A 22,243-nucleotide genomic window follows, 5' to 3' on the forward strand; every position below is an offset into this window, starting at 1 on the left:
CGGTCACAGGGAGAATGTACAAACTCCTGACAGGCATAGGTGGGAATTGAACCCAGGTTGCTGGTACTGCTAACCATAGAAATTCATGGACAAACTGGGGGCCCTGGTCCTTATTTTGGGGAGTCCAAAACTTAAAGGTGCAGATACAAGAGGGTATATTCGTTAAAGAGGACTGAGAGGTACAGGTACTAGTTTATTCAGATGGTAGTGCGTACCTGGAACAAGCTGTTGGAGGAAGCAGTCAAGGTAGGTACAGATGTATCAATTTGGAGACATTTGGATAGGTACATCGAATGGAGAGGTTCTGAGCTGAAAGCTAGCAACAAGGATTAGGAAGGATGTTGTGGTCAGTATTTACCAGTTGGGCCAAAGGGCCGGTATGACTTATCTGACAAAATGAACAAATATAAAGATAATGATATTCGTGCATGTCAAGGGAAGTCATGTTAGTGCTGGAACCTGACGGCAGTGGGGCGGCATAGTGGCATAGTGATTATCACAACACTTTACATTACCAGCGACACGGGTTCAAACCCCACCGCTGCCTGTAAGGAATTTGTATGTTCTCCCCGTGACTGCATGGGTTTTCTCCGGGTGCTCCGGTTTCCTCCCAAAGACCTGATTGGTAGGTTGATTTGAGGGTTGCTGGATAGTGCGGCTCAAAGGGCCAGAAGGGTCTACATGGTGCTGTGTCTCGGTAAGTAAATAAGTACAAGAAGCAGTTGTTGAATGTTGAGGTATGGTGTTCAGCCTCCTGTACCTCCTGCCTGATGTCTGCATCGAGAAGAGGGCTTGTCCCGGGTGGCGGAAGTCCCTGAAGATGGATGTTGCCTTCCTGAGACATGGCTTTGATAGTGGTGGCAGCTGTAGCTGTGATGGAACTGGCTCATGTTCCCATCGCTCACTGTAGCCTCTTTCATTGGTGTGAATTGAGAGTTCCAATACTAGGCCATGATGTACCCATTTATCACTGGGCTTAGGACAGATCATAGTGTCATACAGCAGAGAAAGCCCTTTCGGCCCAACTGGTCCATGCTGGCCCAACCAAGCTAGCTCCAAACTTTTTTGTTAATGAACCTGCCTCAACTACTTGCTCAGTTGATATGCCCATCTATGGGTAAACATTTTGCCTCTAATCTATCCAAGCTGAATTTCAGTCCTTGTATTTACCCATACATTTACGGGTTTCTTTTTTGTGTGTTTGTCCTTAAATTTTTACTTCATTCTTTGTATCAACTTGCATTAAATTAGAATTTTAAAAAAATCTCAGACTCCTATTAAATCTCTCTCCTTTCACCTTAAACCTGTGCCTTCTAGTTATTGATTCCCAACCCTTTCCGCGCCCGTTGTGATTTTATACACCTCTATAAGATCACCCCTCGTTCTCCTACACTCCAGCAGGAAAGTCTCAACCTGCCCAATCTCTTTCCCCAACTCAGTCCCTCGAATTGCGATGGGGCCCTCGTAAACCTCCACTGCGCTTGTTCCTGTAGCAGGGTGACCAGAACTGAACACAATCCTGTAAACACGGCCTCCTCAGAGATGTTGACATCTGGCATGCAGAAGCTGCTTCCCCTCTGTCAATCTGTGTCGTATCCTGAGCTCGGGGCTTCTCGTCCGCCCATGTCTACTGTTGTAATGTGGATCACTCTTTCCCTCCCCTCCTCTGCAGAAGGGGAGATGCGGCTAGTGCCCGGCAGAAAGGACCTGCAGCAGCCCCTCCCGGATGGACCCACACCCCTGCTGAAGCTACCCCAGCCATTCCAGCCGCCGCAGCTCAACCAGCAACACCCGCAGCACAGCCAGAACCAGCAGGCAAACGAGAACGCTAATGACAGTAAGTTCAGGGGATGCCATCATGCCATCTCTGTGTTGGGCGGTGGGGAAGAAGGGGGTCAGAAAATCTGCTAACATCTGTTCCCACACAGGTGCAAAAAGCTGAAGCATCCACCAGCCTCATCTTGCATCCAGGGGGGACAGGCTAAAGAAAGAATGCACAGGAGCGTGTTATATTGAATGTGGAGTAGGGTAAAGGGTCAGCACAACATTGTGGGCCGAAGGGCATGTACTGTGCTGCACTGTTCTCTGTTCTGCATAAAGTTTTGCTGAATTAATACAAATCCATCCAAGTTGATTTTATTCCTTGAGACTACAGATATCTCTAGAGCAGGGGTGCGCAATCTGGGGTCTATGGACTCATTGGTTAATGGTAGGGGTCCATGGCCCTAGAGCATGAGCAAAAACATGTTGTCTTTTTCCTCTGGGTCGGTCACTGTGTATTACTGAGGCATGGTACCGGTGGGGACAGGTCTGTCACTAACCCCAGGGTATAGTAACGGTGGGAACAGGTCTGTCACTGCATAACACTGCGGTATGGTACTGGTGAGGACAGGTCTGTCATTAACACCGGGGTACAGTACCAGTGGGGACAGGTCTGTCACTGTATAACACGGGTACAGTACTGGTGGGGACGGGTCTGTCACTGTGTAACACCAGGGTATGGTACCAGTGGGGACAAGTCTGTCACTGTGTAACACCGAGGTACAGTACTGGTGGGGATGAGTCTGTCACTGTAGGGATATGGTACTGGTAGGGACGGGTCTGCGCTGTAAAATGCCCCTCCCATTTTAAATATAATGCTTGTCCCTCAGCCTCTGCTGATGTAGGGTTAAAAAGCTGTCAGCCTATCCACTCCCTGCTGATAACTTAAGCCATCTAGTCCTGGAAGCATCATCTGTGATTTAACTTGCTTAATTTATCATTCTTTGTTATTTTCCCCTGAAGCCGTGATCCTACGTAATCTGAACTACCACACCACCCAAGAAACAATCCTCAATACCTTGGCTCCCTATGCTGTGCTGTCGCCCTCCAACATCCGCCTGATCAGAGACAAGCAGAGCCATCTAAACCGGGGCTTCGCCTTTATTCAGCTCTCGACGATTGTGGTGAGTTCCTGTCTCCTGCTGTGCTCCCACCCGGGACTGGAACCTCTGCTCGCCCTTACCCTGCTGGATTCAGCCCCTTCTGTAGTGGGAAAGGGAGGGCTCGGGGCTCGGACCTTAGGGACCCCAGGGTTGATGGGGGCTGCCTCTCAGCTTTACCTTGTGTGCTTGCAGGAAGCCTCCCAACTGCTCCAGATCCTGCAGTCGCTGGAACCCCCTCTCGTCATTGATGGCAAGACCATCAACGTGGAGTTTGCAAAGGGCACAAAGAAGTAAGCAGCCCCCTGCCATCAGGACGGCTCACGGGCAATTGTTCGGCAGGTTTGAAGCGTCGAAGCTGTCGTGCTTCAGGAGTATAGTCATTGTTATAAAATACATAATGCTGTGACATACTGTGCATAACTGTACCCGTGTTACACAGTGACAGACCCGTCTCCACCGGTACCGTACCCCGGTGTTACACAGTGACAGACCCGTACCCACCGGTACCGTACCCCACCCCGGTGTTACACACTGACAGACTCGTCCCCACCGGTACCGTACCCCGGTGTTACACACTGACAGACTCGTCCCCACCGGTACCGTACCCCAGTGTTACACACTGACAGACTCGTCCCCACCGGTACCGTACCCCGGTGTTGTACAGCGACGGACCCGTCCCCACCGGTACCATACCCCTGTGTTACACAGTGACAGACCCGTCCCCACCGGTACCGTACCCCAGTGTTACACACTGACAGACTCGTCCCCACCGGTACCGTACCCCGGTGTTGTACAGCGACGGACCCGTCCCCACCGGTACCATACCCCTGTGTTACACAGTGACGGACCCGTCCCCACCGGTAGCGTACTCTGGTGTCGCACAGCGCCAGACCCGTCCCCACAGGTACTGTATCCCGGTGTTATACACTGACAGACCAGTCCCCACCGGTACCGTACCCCGATGTTACACAGTGACAGACCCGTCCCCACCGGTACCGTACCCCGGTGTTGTACAGTGACAGACCCGTCCCCACCGGTACCGTACCCCGGTGTTGTACAGTGACAGACCCATCCCCACCGGTACCATACCCCGGTGTTACACAGTGACAGACCCGTCCCCACCGGTACCGTACCCCGGTGTTGTACAGTGACAGACCCGTCCCCACCGGTACCGTACCCCGGTGTTGTACAGTGACAGACCCATCCCCACCGGTACCATACCCCGGTGTTACACAGTGACAGACCCGTCCCCACCGGTACTGTACCCCAGTGTTACACAGTGACAGACCCATCCCCACCGGAACCGTACCCCGGTGTTATACACTGACATACCTGTCCCCACCAGTACCGCACCGTACCCCGGTGTTGTACAGTGACAGACCCGTCCCCACCGGTACCATACCCCGGTGTTATACACTGACAGACCCGTCCCTACCGGTACCGCACCGTACCCTGGTGTTACACAGTGACAGACTCGTCCCCACCGGTACCGTACCCCGGTGTTACACACTGACAGATCCGTACCCCGGTGTTACACCGTGAAAGACCCGAGTCGTGCAGAGTATGGCAGTTGTGGATTGCTCTGATGGGATAATGAGTGTGTCTATCAGGCTGAAGGGCTCCTTGTTCTCCGCTCCTCAGGGACGTGGTCCTGACGGATGGTAGCCGGGCCAGTGCCGCTTCAGTGGCCAGCACAGCGATCGCTGCCGCTCAGTGGGCAGTCACCCAGGTGAGTGAGCTGATCCCAGGCGCTGGCTGCCTTGCGGAAATGTGAGGAATTCGTACGTTCTCCCTGGAAACGCAACTGTTTTATGCGGATGCTCTGGTTTCCTCACACTACCCAGCAGCAGGAGGATTGGTGGGTGTTGGATCCTGGCAGTGTTGCTATTCGGAGCTTGCTTTGGAAGTCAGGAGTGAAGCTTAAAACTTGTTACTTTCAGCTCTTAATATTGAGCGTTATAAGAGCTAAGGATGATCAAAGGAAAAGAGGAAGAGTAAAAAACAAAAGATAACAACATTCCAGTGGTAGCTGTTTACCTGTAAAATCGCCAGAATCACCTGCCTTAGAAACATTAAGAAGCTACACTACATTAGGCACGTATATATCCACTGTATTTGTCAACATGGAGCAGTGAGTTTGCTAATTTATCCAGTGCAAAGGGTATTGGGAATGGCAAGGGTGGAGCAGCAGAGGAGGGGTGTGTGGGGGGTAGCGGAGGATGAGTGTGTGTGGGGGGTAGCGGAGGAGGGGTGTGTGGGGGGTAGCGGAGGAGGGGTGTGTGTGGGGGGTAGCGGAGGAGGGGTGTGTGTGGGGGGTAGCGGAGGAGGGGTGTGTGTGGGGGGTAGCGGAGGAGGGGTGTGTGTGGGGGGGTAGCGGAGGAGGGGTGTGGGAAGGGGTAGTGGAGGAGGGGTGTGGAGGCAGACACACCCAGCCCTGACACACCTCTGACATCACATTTCTGAAGCATCCATGACAGTAGCTGGCTATTTCTCTTTTACATGTTGTTATGTATTGCACTGTGCTGCTGCCACAAAAGAACAAATTTCATGACACATGCTAGTGATAATAAACCTGATTCTGACCTACCGGATCTCTTCAAGCTCTTTCGGAGATCTGGAGGCTAGTGTGCCTCTGTCGTAACCGGAAACAACATGTTTTCCCCTTCCCACAGGTGATGCTCGACCTGCTGTGTTCCTCTGCTGATAGTACGTTGCTCCAGTTCCAGCATCTTCTGTCTCTGGTATTTTGCTGCAGGTTACACTGAACTTGCTGCTTCTCCCCCCTGCAGAGTTCCGATTCTGATAACCAGGGTGCGTGGCTAAACCAAGACAACCAGCGAGACTACTCGTACTACCGGGGAAGCCAGGACGACAGTTACCTGCGGCAGTACGCCCAGGTCAGTGACGTGGACTCGTATGCAAGCAGGTTGTCCAGCCCTTTTGCCCTGTCCCACCCCTCGAGCTGACCTGTCCCCTTGTGCTCCATTTGGCTTCACCCTCTGGAGATCATACCAGCCCCCAAAGAAACGCCCAGCCATCCGCAGGAGGGAAACTGAGTCTGTGTTTGACCTGGAGATGCGCCCGGCTCTCCCGTCTGATGGCGAAATCCCTCCTTGTCGTTGGTCCTCACCCTCTTCGACCCTTTTCTCCGATCTGCCTATGGGAGGGAGGGCGGTGGTGTGGAGAGAGCAAGCTCTGACACTTTGTTTTAACCGGTGCAGCGGTACGGCGGCCACTATTCCCAGGATTACCAGCAGGACTCAGACCAGCAGAAATCCAGCAAGCGTCCTGTGCTGCCAACAACATACGAGGCACCACCTACTGTTGCAGGTGAGTTGTTAACCGTCTATCTGTGTTACTGCTGGGTTGCATGATTATTCCCATTACTGCCTTGAGAGGGAGTTTCACTAGTTCCAAGTATATCGTTGATCCTGATTTCACCAACACTTCCAGAATTTATTCAAAGCCTGCGGACAGGTAGACTTGGAGGAGGATGTTCTCCAGGCCTAGATGCCTGCAGAAAGCCACAGCCAATGATCACAAATTATTGTCGCAAAGTCTCAAGCTAAAGAGAAGTTGCAGGTCACAATAAATTCTCACACTCACTCCGTGTGTCGATTTGTTCAGAAAGGTTATCATTCCTCTTACAGGGTGAGTGTGGTTGATCAGGACAGTGAGGAAGGAGCCTGTGTGTCTAACACTGGTTGTATGGTGTGGAGGGAGCTTCACTCTGTGTCTAACCCCAGGATTGTATGATGGGACGATGCAGACAGAGAGCTTCACTTTCTGTCTAACCCAGGAGTGTGTGCATGATGGCGCAGAGAGAGTTTTGCCTTGTGTCTGACCCCAGGAGAGTGTAAAAGGATGGTGTAGCCAGAGCTTCACTCTGTGTCTGACCCTGGGAGTGTGTGATGGTGGTTTGGAGGGCTTTCACTCTGTATGACTCCTAGAGTGTGTGTTGATAGTTTGGAGGGATTTCACTCTGTGTCTGACCCTGGGAGTGTGTGATGTGGTTTGGAGGGCTTTCACTCTGTATGACTCCCAGAGTGTGCTCCTTCAGTCCTGATGAACCGAATAGATTGATTACGTTCTCCTGTAGTGTCGGAAGCCGCCTCGGAGCCTGGCATTCCAGGCGTCGATCCTCTCCCGAGCCCGCAGTCAGGGCAGGCAGAAGCTGCTCCACAGCTCTATCAGAAGTCATCCAGTACCTCGTCAGACAGCACCCGCACCACACAGGTAGGTCATGGTGTCATTCCACCCCACCACCCCTGAGAATTAACACATCAAAAGCAAAGATGACACTCCTAATCACTGAACAGCCAATGGGAAGGGCCGCCTCGCCATGGGAGAGCACGGGGGGAGAGGGGCTGCCTCGCCGTGGGAGAGTGCGGGGGGAGAGGGGCCGCCTCGCTGTGGGAGAGTGCGGGGGGAGAGGGGCCGCCTCGCCGTGGGAGAGCACGGGGGGAGAGGGGCCACCTTGCCGTGGGAGAGCGCGGGAGGAGAGGGGCCGCCTCGCCACGGGAGAGCGCGGGGGGGAGAGGGGCCACCTGCCGTGGGAGAGCGCGGGGGGAGAGGGGCCGCCTTGCCGTGGGAGAGCGCGGGGGGAGAGGGGCCGCCTTGCCGTGGGAGAGCACGGGGGAAGAGGGGCCACCTTGCCCTGGGAGAGCGCGGGAGGAGAGGGGCCGCCTCGCCAGGGGAGAGCACGGGGGGAGGGGCGGCCTCGCCACAGGAGAGCGCGGGGGGAGAGGGACCGCCTGCTGTGGGAGAGCACGGGGGGGAGAGGGGACGCATCTTCATGGGGGGGGAGTGGCCACCGGGTTGTGGAGAGTGCAGGGGGGAGAGGGGACGCCTCGTCATGGTGGGTGCCTTCTTGACGTGGGAGAGCACGGGGCGGGGGAGAGGGGCTGCCTCGTTGTGGGAGGCTGTGTGGGTGGGGATTGATTTGTGTCTCTCAGTGGGAAAGGGGCTGCCTCACTGTGGACGAGTGCGGCTGGCAGTAGGGCTGCCTCGTCACGGGAGTGCGCAGGAAGGGAGGTGAGAGGAGGAGGGATGGAGGAAGAGATGAGAATTGATGGAAGGAGGGAACATCTCACTACAGAAGGGAGGGGTGTTGGGGAAACAGTGTCTGTTGGCAACTGGTGGGGGTGTTGGAACATTGAGGGAGAACCTCACCCAGGAGAGTGTCATCTAAATCATACTTGACTTTGTCTTTTACAATGATCTTCCTCTGGGAGGAACAATTCCCTCCGATACTTTTCCAATCCCCCAGCACCCCATCCAGTCCATCCATCTCACCCAAGCAACATCAAACCTCCCTATCTGTGTACATGAGCCCTCATGGAGTCACGTCTTCTCTCACAGACCTCCCGCACCCCCGGAAGCCAGAAGGCGGAGAATGTCCCAGGTCTGCCCCTGCCCCAGGTCAGTGCCAGTCATGCCTCGGGAGCCAACAGCAGCGGCCACTCTCTGACCAGCTCCTCTACTGCGACTCAGGACTACACCCAATACCGTAAGTACAGCTGCCCCTTGTGTGTCAAGGCCATCCGTGCCCCCGACAACAGAGACCACAATAATACAGCAACAGACCCTTCAGCCCACTATGTTAGTGCTGAACATGATGTTCCTGTCATTCCCATCATACTACAGAAAGTCCCCGGGTTACGAACGACTTCTGATCCTAAGTCTGTCTTTAAGTCGGATTTGTACGCAAGTCGGAACAGGTACATCTGGTATTATTTAGCATCAGTTAGTCAAAAACATTTGTCTTAGTATATGTTTTCCTTTTCTATGCATATAAAACACTTAAGAAACGTATGTATTTCAATAATTAAACCACTGCATTGCTTAGTAATAATTGTAGCTTTCATTGGGGCAGGGCCTTTCGCATGCTCCATTATTCTCACTTTATCCTTTAAAATTGTTCCAATAGTTGACCGACTGTGGCCTAACGCTTTTCCATTGACGGATGGCGTTTCACCTCTTTCCAATAGCTTTAATATTTCCACCTTATTTTCAATCGTCAGCGGAACAGAAACACTGCGGATTCAGCAGCAGCCGTGGGTGGTGGGTCCTGAGCTCCCCCAGGTCCTAAAGTCCACCCGCACTGAGACAGGTTAAATGGGTCAAGTGGGGGCGATGCTGACTGGAAAAGTGGGGGGGGTGTGTTTAGGGTGAATCTTGCTAAGAAAAATTTAAGCCAAATACAAAGTTCCACACTCAACACAGCGTTAACAGCAACAGGATCCGACTTAAAATGGCGGACGGCGTTCTCCTTCCTCGAGCTGACGAATTTTTAATATAATAGGCTTTATGGCAGGCTGTTCGTAAGTACGTGTTGTTCGTGAATGGGACGTTCGTAACTCGGGGACACCCTGTAAAAGATTAAACACTAGCTTTATTTGTCACATGGGCATGGAAATGTGCAGTGAAGTGTGTTGGTGAACCACACCGTCTGAGGATGTGCTGGAGGGGCAGCGTGCAGGTGTTGCCCAAAGTAGCATGCCCACAGCTTGCAAACCCTGACTGCTGTGAAGTTTGTGCTATGGGAGGAAACCTGCATGGTCACGGGGAGAGGATGTACAGACTGCGGCAAGAATTTAATCCAGATCGATGCTTGCTGGCACTGTAAAGCAATGCGGTAACTACTACGCTGCCAGGGCACGGTGTGTGTCTGAAAGCCTGTATAAAAATAAATCACTGTCGTATCTGCATCCATTGCTTGCCCTGGCAGCACATTCCAGGCACCCACTAGGCCCCATACATCCCCTTTAAACATCCCCACTCTCACCTTAAAGTTAAGTTGGTAAATTCCCTTATGGTTACATTAGTGTAACATAGAACCTCACACAATGTGGCCCTTCGTCCCACAATGTACTAACGTTTTAACCTACTAAGATCAATCAAATCCTTCTCTCCTACATACCCCTCCATTTTTCTGACATCCATGTTCTTATCTAAGATGCTCTTAAATGTCCCTGATGTCCCTCTACCACCACCCCTAGCATTGCATTCCATGCACCCCCCCAACTCTGTGTTTTCAAAAAAAATCTAGCTCTACCAGCCCACCTATACCTTCTTCCAAACACCTTAAAATCATGCAACACACATCGAAAGTTGCTGGTGAACGCGGCAGGCCAGGCAGCATCTCTAGGAAGAGGTGCAGTCGACGTTTCAGGCCAAGACCCTTCGTCAGGACTAACTGAAGGAAGAGTGAACTTCTGCCCTGTTGAAAAAAGTATCTGTCTATGCCTCTTATTGTCTTGTACACTACTATCAAGTCATCTCTCGGTTGCCTTTGCTCCAAAGAGAAAAGCCCTAGCTTGCTCAGCCTATTCCCTAATCCCAGCAGGCACGCTCTCTAATTCAAGCTATTTCACTGCCGTTAACTTGGGTTCAGTTCCCACCATTATCTGTGAGGAGTTTGTATTTTATCCCTGTGATCGCGTGGGGTTCCTCCAGTGCTGCAGTTTCCTCCCACATTTCGAAGGTGTATGAGTTAGTAGGTTAATTGGTCGCATGGGTGTATTTCAGCAGTATGGGCCCATTGGGCCGGAAGGGCCTGTATCTCTAAAGCTAAATCCTAAGACCTAATTTCCTAAAGTTTACAGGAGTAGGATATGGTTGCAGGAAAAAGTTTGTGAGCCCTTAGCGTAATTAGTTTTCTGCACTAATTACGCATAAGGTGTGGTCTGATATTCATCTAAGTCACATTAATAGACAAACATCATCTGCGTAAACTAATAACTCAGATAATTGTACTTCCTCTCGTCAATACTGGGTACACCATTTAAGCAGTCACAGTCTGTGTTCAAAAAATTATGTGAACCTCTGGGTAATAGTTTCTACAAAAGCTATTTGGAGTCAGGTGTTCCACCCAGTGAGATGAGATTGAAGATGTGGGTTGTAGAGGTGCCCTGCCCTATATTTTAAAAAAAAAGACACACACAGTCAGGTTACTGACAGAGCCTGCTCTTCTCAAGAAAGGTCTGTTTACATGCACCATGCCTTGATCAAAACAACTTGCAGAGGACAATAGAAGAATTGTAGAGATGCATGAAACTGGAAAAGGCTACAAAAGCATTTCTAAAGACGTCGAGTGTTCATTAGTCTGCTTTCAGAGAAATTCCCTACAAATGAAGGAAATCCAGTAATATTCTACTCTCCCTAGGTCAGCATTGCATGTTGTGTTCTTGGTATGAAGGAGGTGCAGAAGAAACCAAAGATAACAGCAAAAGCCTGCAGAAATCTCTAGAACTTGCTAAAAACTGTTCATGTGTCCTCCATAAGAAAAACACTGAACAAGAATAGTGTTCATGGAAGGAAACCACAGAAGAAAGCACTGCTCTCCTAAAAGAAACATTGCTGCGTGTCTCAAGTTTTCAAAAAAACGACCTGGCTGTTCCACAGTGCTAATGGGACAATGTTCTGTGGACAGATCAGACAATAGTTTGGCAGAAATGCACACCGCTATGTTTGGAGGGAAAAGGGCACTGTACACCAACACCAAAACCTCATCCCAACGGTGAAGCCTGGTGGAAGGAGCATCACGGTCTGGGGCTGCTTTGCTGCCTCAGGGCCTGGACAGCTTGCAATCGTTGAGGGAACAATGAAGTCAAAATTGCATCAAGACATGTTACAGGAGAATATCAGGGTAGCAGTCCATCGCCTGAAGCTTTATAGAAGTTGGATGATGCAACACAACAATGACCTGAAACTCACAAGAGTAAATCAACATCAGAATGGTTTTAAAAAGAAGAAAATTCATGTTTTGGAATGGCCAAGTCAGAGTCCAGGCTTTAACCCAATTGGGATGCTGTGGCATGACCTGAAGAGGTATCTTGCAAGGTATCCCAGAAATATTGATGATCTGAAACAGTTTTGTATAAAAGGTGTGGTCTAAAATTCCTCCTCATCGTTGTGCAAATCGTATCAGCAGCTACAGGAAACGTTTGGGGGAGCTTATTCCTGCTAAAGGAGGTTCTTTCAGTTATTAAACACAAGGAATTGCATACTTTTTCCAGCCTGGACTGTGAATGATTAATGTGTTCAACAAAGGCATGAAAAGTACAATTGTTTATGTGTTATTAGTTAGGCAGATTGTGTTTGTCTATTATTGTGACAGATGAAGATCAGACAACATTTTATGAGTAATTAATGCAGAAAACCAGGTAATTGCAAAGGGATCACAAACTTTTTTTTGCAACTGTATATCAGCTAGTTGAGTGGAGTCGCAGCAACAACCTTGCACTCAATGTCAGTAAGACCATGGAACTGATTGTGGACTTCAGTAAGGGGAAGCCGAGGAAACACACACCATCCCTAACAGGGATCAGAAGTGGAAAGGGTGAGCAATTTCAAGTTCCTGGGTGTTAATATCTCTGCAGATTTCTCCTGCGCCCAACATACCGATGCTGCTACAAAGAACGCACAATAGTAGCTATATTTCATTAGGATTTTGAGGAGATTTGGTATGTCACCAAAGACACTTGCAAACTTCTATGGTTGTACAGTAGAGAGCATTCTAACTGGATGCATCACTATCTGGTATTGGGGGCGCGTGGGACAGGTCTTCTGCACAGGATCACAATAAACTGCAAAAAGTTGTAAACTTAGTCAGCGCCATCATAGGTACCAGGCTTCGTAGTGTCCAGGATCTCTTCAAGGAGCGATGCCTCAACAAGGCAGTATGTATCATTAAGGACTCCCATCACCCAAGACGTGCCTTCTTCCCATTGCTGCCATCAGGGAGGAGATACAGGAGCTTGAAGGCGCACACTCAACACTTAAGGAACAGTTTCTTCCCCTCTGCCATCCGATTTCTGAATGGACATTGAACCCATGAACATTTCTTTTGTATTTCATGCTTTTTCTCTATAATCATGTATTACATTGTATTGCTGCCACAAAAACAACAGATTTCACAACATATTGGTGATATAAAAGCTGCTTTGAAGTCCTGAGGTACAGTGGAAAAATGTTTGTTTTGCCTGTCATCCATACAGCTCGCTTCATCACATCAGTATATGGAGGTAGTACAAGGGAAAAGGAGCAACAGAATAGAGTGTTACAGTTAGAGGGAGTGCAGTGCAGTGCAGCAGACAGTATGGTGCAGGGGCCACAGTGAGGTAGATTGTAAGGCCAGGTGTCCGTGCCAGTTGTTTACGACTCTGTCCAATGGTCTTTTCACAGTGCGATTTTATTTATTGAGGTACAGCATGACCCTTCTGGCCCTTTGAGCCGAGCCACCCAAAACCCCCCAATTTAACTCTTTACAATGACCAATTAACCTACCAACAATCTTTGGACAGTGGGAGGAAGCAGGAGCACGTGGAGGAAACCCTCACAGTCACAAGGTGAACGTACAAACTGCTTACGGAGAGCTGCGGGAATTGAACCTGGGTCACTGGTACTGTAAAGTGTTGAGCTAACCGCTGTGCTACTGCACTGCCCCGATAGAAGCTTCCTTGAGCATGATCTTACGTACATTCTGCCCATGGGGGGGTTGGGGTGCAGAGAATATCTGGAGTGAGAGGGGTCTTGAGGCAGTGAGAAGATATGCCTTCTAGTATTTGACATTTTACCCTGGGTAAAAGTAAGACTTCTTGATGAGGAAGGAATCCCATTGGACCCCAAGCCTTAGGATGCCCAAACCTAACGAGGATAGTCTGTTTCCACCATGTTAGGGTGACAAGGTGGAGCACAGAGCTGTTGAATGGCCTTGGGGTGAGGGGGTTAGAGAGGGTCTAAGGAGGAACTTTCCCTCCCAGAGGTGTGGAGAGACCAGACTGGGAACCTGGGAGAGGCGGGTGGAATGGTGAGAGACAGCGATAGGGTGGAGAACAGAAATCACCCCATAGCAGAGGTGTCTCAACCCAGAGGGCATTGGGTTATAGTGAGGGCTGCAAAGGGGATTCTAGGGAGGAATTCTCCCAGCCTGGATTTGGAACGCACTGCCTGAGGAGGTGGTGGAGGCAGAGATTCTCACAACAGACATCCATTGGCTGGTCCAATGGATGCTGGGTCCACTGGAAGCTGGGTTTTGTCCTGGGGTTGAAGGACTATGTGTGTGGGTAGGTGGGAGGAGTGAGGCTTGTTCTGTTGCTTGTGTTGTTCTGCTGAACATTGAGAACATGCGATGTTGCTTCCAGACTCTGGTGACACTTGCTGGCTGCCCCCCACCCCTCAAGCATATCCTTGGGTTGTTAATGCAAATAACACTTTTCCCTGTATGTTTTGATGCACTTGCGGTTAAATAAGGAGCCCAAGTGCCCGAGGATGTGTAAGAGTGAGTGCATCTCTATGTCATGGGAGTAGTCACCTCGGACTGCGTACAAATAGCCCCTGAGACCTACCCTTAACATCTGCGGACGGAGTTTCACAAGTGACGTTTCAGGCCAGAGGTCATCGGACCTAGAAAGAGGCCTCTGCTTTGAAATGCTAACTCTTCATCTCTCTCCACAGATGCAGTCTGGCTTGCTACGTGTTTTGATCTAGGGTCCATGCATGGTCTCTCAGCTGCTAGTAAGGGGTGATTATTTAACCTGACCTGTGATATTAACCCCAAACCTGTTCCCTTCTCTTTGACAGCCGTGCCTGATGTCTCTACTTACCAGTATGACGAGATCTCGGGATATTATTACGACCCCCAGACCGGACTCTACTATGACCCCAACTCACAGGTAATGAGGGGGAATGGGGGGGTGCATGGTGCTGACCTTGCTTGTCCGGGGTGGGAGGGAAGCATTGGAGGGTGGTGGGGGACAAACGTAAGAAGGCCATCCATAGCCTCCACGCTCCTTTGAACCCTTTCTGGGATTAATTGGCCACAATGGCCCCTGTTTATAGTTGTCACAGTATCAGATGCTCCAATAGTCGCCATAGGACAGAGGAGCAGAATTAGAACCATCAGCCCATCAAGTCTGCTCCACAATTCCATCTTGGCTAATAGCCTTCCCAAACCTCACTCTCCCGCCTTCTCCCTGTAACCTTTGACGCCATTACTAATCAAGAACCTATCACCCAATGACTTGGCCTCCACAGCCATCTGTGGCAATGAATTCCACAGATTCACCACCCTCTGGCTAAAGAAACTCCTCCTCATCTCCGTTGTAAAAAGACATCCTTCTAATTTGAGGCTGTACTCTCTGATCCTAGACTCTCCCACTGTAGGAAACATTCTCCTCACAACCCCTCTATCTAGGCCTTTCAATGAGATTCTCCCCCGCCCCCCTCACCTCCATTCTTCTAAACTACACCGAGTGCAGAGAGTGTCATTAACAGTATTGACATGAACACGTGGCTGAAGTGTGTTAGGGGGTCAAAAGTGCATCAGCAATGCAGAATAAAGTGCAGTGCAGGTAAACAATTAGCTGCAAGATCATACCGATGTAGATTGTGAGATTGAGACTCATTGTTCTAGGGGACTGTTCAATAACAGTGGCCTAGTGATACATGCGTTTAGGCTTTTGTATCTGCTGCCCGATGGGAGAAGGCCCAGGGTGGGTGGGGGGTCTTTAATTCTGCTGTCCTCAGTGAGGTAGTGTTGACAGAGTCCATGGAGGGGAGGCAACACATCTTGCGATGCCCACAACTCTTTGCAGTTTCTTGGGGTCACATGCAGAACAGTTACACTTCCAGATAGAATTGGCCCTGTTCACCCCTCCTCGAGTGTGTGTGTGTGTTTGTGCTTGTGGGAGAGTAAGAGTGAGTGAGAGAGAGACCCACCACCCCCTGGTTTGAGCCTCCCGCGTTAATAGCGGTCTCTGTGTACATACGTGCAGTACTATTATAACGCACAGACACAGCAGTACCTGTACTGGGACGGGGACAAGCAGACCTACCTACCGGCCCCTGACCAGAGCGCTGATTCCAAAGACGGGTCCGGCCTGAAGGAAGGCAAGGAGAAGAAGGAGAAGCCCAAGAGCAAGACAGCTCAGCAGGTGAGAAGCCGAGGGCGGGTGGCGTGTGGGGCTATTCCACTGTCTGCCTCCGCCAGCACCCTCCGATGCTCCAGTCCTGGGGGTGTGGTGGGGAGGGGGCCATGTGTCCACATCCCAGGACAAGGGCACAGCGCGCCCACACCCATCCCCCAGCTAACTCTCCCTGACACGGTGCAGGCACAGTGTTTCATATCCAAGTCCAGATCTAACATACCATATCCTTGTTCCCAGTGTAGCAGGCTGGAAGCCCAGGGCCAGAGGCACCAAGCTTTGCCAGGGCCATGCGGCCATCTGGGGGTGGGGAAGAAGTCTGTGCTGTGGGGTGCTGCGGGGCCGAGGGCTGCTATTACAGCAGCTGTCAGTATGACTGCCTTCCTTCCCTCCCACCACCACCCTCCCCCCTTAGATCGCCAAAGACATGGAGCGCTGGGCCAAGAGCCTGAACAAGCAGAAGGAGAACTTCAAGAACAGCTTCCAGCCACTGAGCTACATGCGAGAGAACGAGCGCCGGGAGTCGGCCTCTGCCGACGCAGGCTACGCCATGCTGGAGAAGAAGGTATCAGACTAGGCCAGGAGGGAGGGGTGGGGGGCACCTCCTGCCAATACTCCCAATCCCGGCTGGGCTTTCTGCCTCCCCTCCCCCACCTCCCAGCCACCCATCCCACCTCGTCTGATCTCTCTCAGAACTGTATACCACAGAAACAGACCTTTTGGCCTATCTAATCCAACCTCCAGTTTCTTCTGGAGCAGAGGAGGCTGCAGGAGACCTGATGGAGGTTTCTACATTACAAGAGACAGTCGCTATCTGTAGTTAAGGTGTCTAATGCTACAGGGCACACATTTAAGGTGAGAGAAGGAAGTTCAAAGGAGATGTGTGGGCAAAGGTATTTTTTCACAGGGAGTGCTGGGTGCCTGGAATGCTCTGCCTGGGTTGGTGGTGGAGAGCGATACCATTAGAATTGTACAGTATATGGTGAAATTTATTGTTTTGAGGTAGCAATAGAGAGTAAGACAGTAAAAAAAAATTACAATAAATTACAAAAATATATAGTGCCAAAAAAGGAATAGTGAGGTAGTGTTCGTGGATCTGATGGATCAGAAATCAGATGGCAGAGAGGAAGAAGCTGTTCCTGAATCGTTGAGTGTGTGTCTTCAGGCTCCTGTACCTTCTCTCTGATGGTAGCATTGAGAAGAGGGCGTGTCCTGAGTGATGGGGGTTCTTAGTGATCGGAATCAGGTTTATTGTCACTGACGTACACGTGAAGTATGTTGTTCAGTGGCAGCAGTACATACAGTCCGATGACGTACCAGTCAGTAGGTTAATTGGTCATTGTAAACTGTCCGGTCATTCAGCTGGGGTTAATTTGAGGGTTGCTGGACGGTGCGGTTCAAACAAGCTCTTCCTGTACTTCTGTGTTCTGTGGTCCCTGCTGACCAAAATGGTTGTTGAAGCAAGTTCCGTTTACCTGGATTTAGTCCGTCACCCACCCTTTCCAATCCATGAACCTGCATAACTGTCTCTTGGGCGCCCCTACTGTACGTACCCACCTCTATTTCCGCTAGCAGTTCCTTCCACCTAGTTTTGGTCCCGCCCGTCACTGCGAGGCACCTCCCACTCAGATGGTGACAACCCCATGGGCTCACTGCATGGCAGAGATGGGTGAGCAGTGAATGTGCAGTCCTGTCCTCCCCCCAATTCCCTCACCCCACAGAGGAGGTTCCTGTTGCCTCACCCCCAGCCCATGGAGCCATTCTGCCCTTCTGGACTGTACTGACAGCCGAGGTGAGGGGAAACAAAACTCCCTGCAGTTTGTGGACGGGAGGTGGGGGAGGAGAGGTCTGTACCACGCAGACAGTTTCACATGATTGTTCCCCCCCCCACTGCAGAGCACCCTGGCTGAGCGTCAACATGTCATGATGGAACACCTGAAACGCACCAGCGACAAGATGAGGGACGATGACACTCGGACGGTAGGGAGTGACCAGGGTTGGTGAGGGTGACCGTGCTGAGTGAGAGGCGATGGGGTCGGTCACTGTTGTTTTCGGTGGGGGGGGTGGAGGGGAGGGTCTGTCTTCTCCCTCTTTCAAACCCCTTCTATCTCCCTTCCTTCCCACTTAACTTCCCTGACTGTCCTCTGCCCCCGCACCCCTCCTTCCTTTCACCCCCTCCCCATGTTTTCTCTGCCTCTCCCACCCCCCACCGTGTGTCCCCCCCCAGCCGTTCGCCGAAGATATGTGTTGCAAACTTGAGTGTATTGCCGTTCACCTTAATGTGACATGGGCTGGTCCTTACACCTGTTTACTCCCCCCGCCAAACAGAAGTCGAGCCCACTGCGGGGGCTGGTGGCAGCCTACAGTGGCGAGAGCGACAGCGAGGAGGAGCCAGAGGAGGAGCAGGAGGAGAGGCTGACCGACTGGCAGAAGCTGGCCTGTCTGCTGTGCCGCAGGCAATTCCCCAGCAAAGAGGCTCTCATCCGTCACCAGCAGCTCTCCGAGCTCCACAAGGTAACAGGCCTACACTCCAAACCCCAAGCCCCTTCACCACTCCATCCCAGTGGTCGGAAATGCGTGTCAGCTCAATTCCAGAACCCACAGGAGAGTGTAAAACCGTGAGTCAGTCCCCCCGGGGCGACGGGCTGTGGTTTCCCCTTCGCCCCGGGGCAAGGGGCTGTAGTTCATGACACACAGAAGCAGAATTAGGCCATTTGGCCCATTGAATATGATGCACCATTCCATCATGGCTAATTTATTATCCTTCTCAACCCATTCCTCTGCCTTCTCCCTGTAACTTTTAATGCCCTAACTAAACAAGAAACTATTAACCTTCGCTTTAAGTGTACCCAATGACTTGGCCTCCACAGCCGCACATGGCGATGAATACATTTCCATACACTATATTTCATTGCCATTACTTCACCCATTCTAATAAGTCCTGCGGGCTCCCTGCTTCCTAAACACTACCTGCCCCTCCATCTGTTTTTATATTGTCTGCAAACTTGGCCACAAAGCCGTCCAAACCATCGGCATAACGTGCGAGCTTTCCTTGTCGCATGTGAATTGCGGTGTTTGCATCAATGACTAACAAGGTCTGTGGATTGGGCTGGGGCAGCCGGCAAGTGTGGCCATGTTTCTGACGCCCATGTGGCAGACACAATTCCCTGACCCTAATCCTTACCTCTGGAATATGGGAGGAAACCGGAGCACCCAGAGGAAACACACAGTCACCTGGAGAATGTACAAACTCTTTACAGACAGATTGCAGCTGCGATCATAACATTACGCTACTGTGCTGCCCTTGGAGTTGTAATCGTAGTCTCACCCTCCCCCCCCCCCCACACACCCAGAGTGAGGGTGTTGAGGTGAGGGGATCCTTGTTTCCAACGTTCCTGGATCACCCCTATCCTCATCACCCAGGCTCCAACCCCCACCACCCTGCATCCAACCGTGTTGGTGAGAGGCAGCCAGCGTGTGCCAGGGCACCCTCCGTGTGGTTTGTGGATCTCCATCCGCGGACCTCCTCTGCCCCAGCCAGTCCCATCTCAGCCCAGACCTCGCCTGTCCAGGAGCAAGGGATGTGTCCTCCACTGCCTGAGCAGTTCCTAGCATCGGGCTTTCCTGTTACCGATGCCCCGTGGTTCTACCTGTGAGGAGCATCTGCCCCGTCTCTGGGTGGGGCGGATTGTGCCAATAATCAGTGGGCCTCTGCAGCCGTTATCGGGGGCGTTCTGTGTGTGTGTGTGTCTGTCTGTCTGTGTGTTGAATACAAGTCACAGTTCAGCTGATCAATCCTCCATCTTGCAGCAAAACCTTGAGATACACAGGCGCTCGAAGCTGTCAGAGGCCGAGCTGGAAGCCCTGGAGAAGAGTGAGAGAGAGGTGCGTGTCTCTGTGCATTCGCTAGCGAAGTCGTCTTGTGGATCAACAGCGGAGGAACAGAGGGATCTTTGGGTCCACGTCCATTGATCCGTCAGAGTTGCCGCACAAGTTGATCGGGTAGTTAAGAAGGCATATGGTGTGTAGGCTTTCATTAATTGGGGGTAATGTTGCCGCTCTATAAAACTCTAGTTAAAACACACTGGGAGTATTGTGTTCAGTTCTATTCACTTCATTATAGGAAGGATGTGGAAGCTTTACAGAGGGTTCAGAGGAGATTTACCAGGATGCTACCTGCATTAGAGAGCATGCCTTATGAGGATAGGTTGAATGAACTAGGGCTTTTCTCTTTGGAGGGAACAAGAATGAGAGGTGACTTGATAAGAGGTTCTCCCGGTGTGGGTTTGACCCATGAGATATGGAGATAGAAGCTGTACATGGTGCTCCAAGTGTGGGTCTGTTCCAGGGATGCAGGGATGGGAACTTTGCACAGTGCTCCTAGTGTGGCTCTGACCCAGGAGTTACGGAGACGGGAACTGCACGGTGCTCCAGTGTGCTGTGAATGAGTAATCGAGATGAAGTAGTGCACCACTTTGTGCCAGTTCACCTGCCCATGGACACCTCACAAGTGAATGCAGTTGACGAGTGCCTTCTGTTAATCATCCCCTCTCCGTCTCATTGCTGCCCACAGCTGAGGTACAGAGCAGCAGAGAGACGGGGCAAGCTGCCCATGGCTGATGTATCAGAGCCCAAGAGGAAAAGGACGCAAGCAACGTATGCTGCCTATTGTTTAATGTTAACGTGCTGCTTGACTCCTCGGGCCCTCCTGTCTGCCCTCGCACTCCCCTCTGTCCACTTGCCCTCCCCGCCAACCCGTCGCCCTTCCCTCTGCTCGCATCCTTCTCCCCCACTCGTTCACTTTTAACAAGTGAGTGGCGGTTCATTGCCTGAACTGCGTGCATGAAGCTGAGCCCCTTCTCCCTCTCCCCCCTCATCCCCGTCCCCTCTCTCTCCCCCTCGTCCCCTTTGAACATGAGTGGTTGTTAGATGTGAACCCGCTGAGCCCCCACCCCTTCTCTCTCCCTCTGCTCCGTATCTTCCTCTCTCACTCCCTCCCTCTCCCATCGTCTCCGTCTCTCCCACACTCATTAGCTGTGTGTGGAGATGAGCTTTGTCTCTCTCTCTCTCTGCCATTGTCTCTCTTCCTCCTCTCCCTGTCCTCCTCCCCCACCCCCAACTCATTAGTTGTGAAGCTGAACTGTGTGTGGAGTTGAGCCCCCCCCCATCTCTCTTTCTCTTCCCCACCCTCTCAGGTTCGATGGAATAAGCCAGGACATTGGAAACCGTGTGATGGGCTGGAAGGCCGGCAGCAGACTGGGGAGCAAAGACTCGGGCCTGTCCTCCCAGGTACCTCCCCCCTCCCTCAGCACCCCACGCCCCCTTGCTTCACCCCGGCCGTCCCACAGCACCAGCTAAGCTCCGCTCTTCTCTCCGCAGTAGCCCTGAGGCTTCGTGGGAACCTCGTCGTCCGTGTCGGTAAGTATGCTGAGGCTACATGTGGCGCCTGGGTGGGGATCTACTCCAGAAACACCGGGTGGCTGTGACACGTAGCATGGATATAGGCCAATGGGCCCAACCAGTCTGTGCTGACCAGAGTGTCCACCAGCTATTGTAGCTGACTTAACCCCACTTCCTGCCATATGCTCACCACCCTCTGTATGGAAAGGTGGGTCCTTGGGTCTCTTAAATCTGCCTCTCACCTGAACCTATACACCATAGTGTTAGACTCTTCTGCTCTGGGGAAAGGATTGTTCCCATCCCCGTTCACCCTATCCAGCTTTAAAAATACTTTCTCGTGTGTCGTGACACGACTGTGACAGCCATTCAGTCTCTGGTCAATCCCCTCAACCTCAGCTCCTGCCAATTTAGCAAACCAGTGATCCCAGAAGTCACTGGGACATGAGAGGAACATACACGCGTGCGCACGGGGTGGTTCTGTCCCACTGCCCTTGGGGACTGCTATCGGTGCCATGTCCACCCTGTAATGCTGCCGTTGATGGCAGCTCGCTGAGTTGGAGGGTGGGTTACTGTACTGTCTCTGGGACCTCCGCTGAGTGCAGTGCTCCTGCACCTCTCATTTTGTTTGTTTCTGTCTCTGCAGTTTCCTGGAGAGTGTGGTGAGCGATGCCCAAGACTCCCACCCACCCCACCGGTGAAAGGCACAACACCTCTGCTCCCTGGGAGTCCACAGCACTGGCCGTTCATCCTGACCAGCTCAGAGAAAGACTGTAAATATTTTTATCAGCCTCCAAAATATGTACTTTTTTTTCTACCAATTAAAACTAAACTGTTTCTGAAGGTGTCGAGCAGTTGGCTGTGGTTTGGTGGTAGGGGGGCTTGGGGTGGAGGACAGGATTTGGGTTAAAGCAGGGCTCCATGGCATAAGAAAGATTGGGAACCCCTGCTGAGGAGGGTACTGGACATGTAGGGGCACAGGAGATGTTGGAA

General features: G+C 51.6%; 1 protein-coding gene across 5 annotated transcripts in view; it reads left to right on the forward strand.

Moving 5' to 3' along the window:
• The window catches only part of LOC134339001 (RNA-binding protein 10-like), a 71,530-nt gene that overhangs the window by 37,220 nt on the left and 12,067 nt on the right, over window positions 1-22,243 (forward strand). For 2 of the 5 annotated variants that reach the window (XR_010016323.1, XR_010016324.1), the window contains exons 9-26: window positions 1,673-1,837; window positions 2,785-2,945; window positions 3,117-3,214; window positions 4,566-4,653; window positions 5,714-5,821; window positions 6,146-6,254; window positions 7,024-7,160; window positions 8,286-8,433; window positions 14,511-14,602; window positions 15,704-15,862; window positions 16,269-16,418; window positions 17,750-17,833; window positions 18,182-18,367; window positions 19,664-19,738; window positions 20,427-20,509; window positions 21,049-21,142; window positions 21,233-21,271; window positions 21,897-22,023. Coding sequence is in view for 3 of the 5 variants with exons in the window: in XM_063035229.1 (XP_062891299.1) it covers window positions 1,673-1,837; window positions 2,785-2,945; window positions 3,117-3,214; window positions 4,566-4,653; window positions 5,714-5,821; window positions 6,146-6,254; window positions 7,024-7,160; window positions 8,286-8,433; window positions 14,511-14,602; window positions 15,704-15,862; window positions 16,269-16,418; window positions 17,750-17,833; window positions 18,182-18,367; window positions 19,664-19,738; window positions 20,427-20,509; window positions 21,049-21,142; window positions 21,233-21,235 (1,940 nt within the window). In the remaining 2 variants the exon portion in view is untranslated. Of the gene's footprint in view, window positions 1-1,672; window positions 1,838-2,784; window positions 2,946-3,116; window positions 3,215-4,565; window positions 4,654-5,713; window positions 5,822-6,145; window positions 6,255-7,023; window positions 7,161-8,285; window positions 8,434-14,510; window positions 14,603-15,703; window positions 15,863-16,268; window positions 16,419-17,749; window positions 17,834-18,181; window positions 18,368-19,663; window positions 19,739-20,426; window positions 20,510-21,048; window positions 21,143-21,232; window positions 21,272-21,896; window positions 22,088-22,243 lie in introns of those variants that run through there. The other 3 variants (XM_063035229.1, XM_063035232.1, XM_063035233.1) reach the window with 3 other exon arrangements.

This window comes from Mobula hypostoma, chromosome 28 (assembly GCF_963921235.1).
Source record: "Mobula hypostoma chromosome 28, sMobHyp1.1, whole genome shotgun sequence".
In the NCBI taxonomy this organism is placed as follows: domain Eukaryota; kingdom Metazoa; phylum Chordata; class Chondrichthyes; order Myliobatiformes; family Myliobatidae; genus Mobula; species Mobula hypostoma.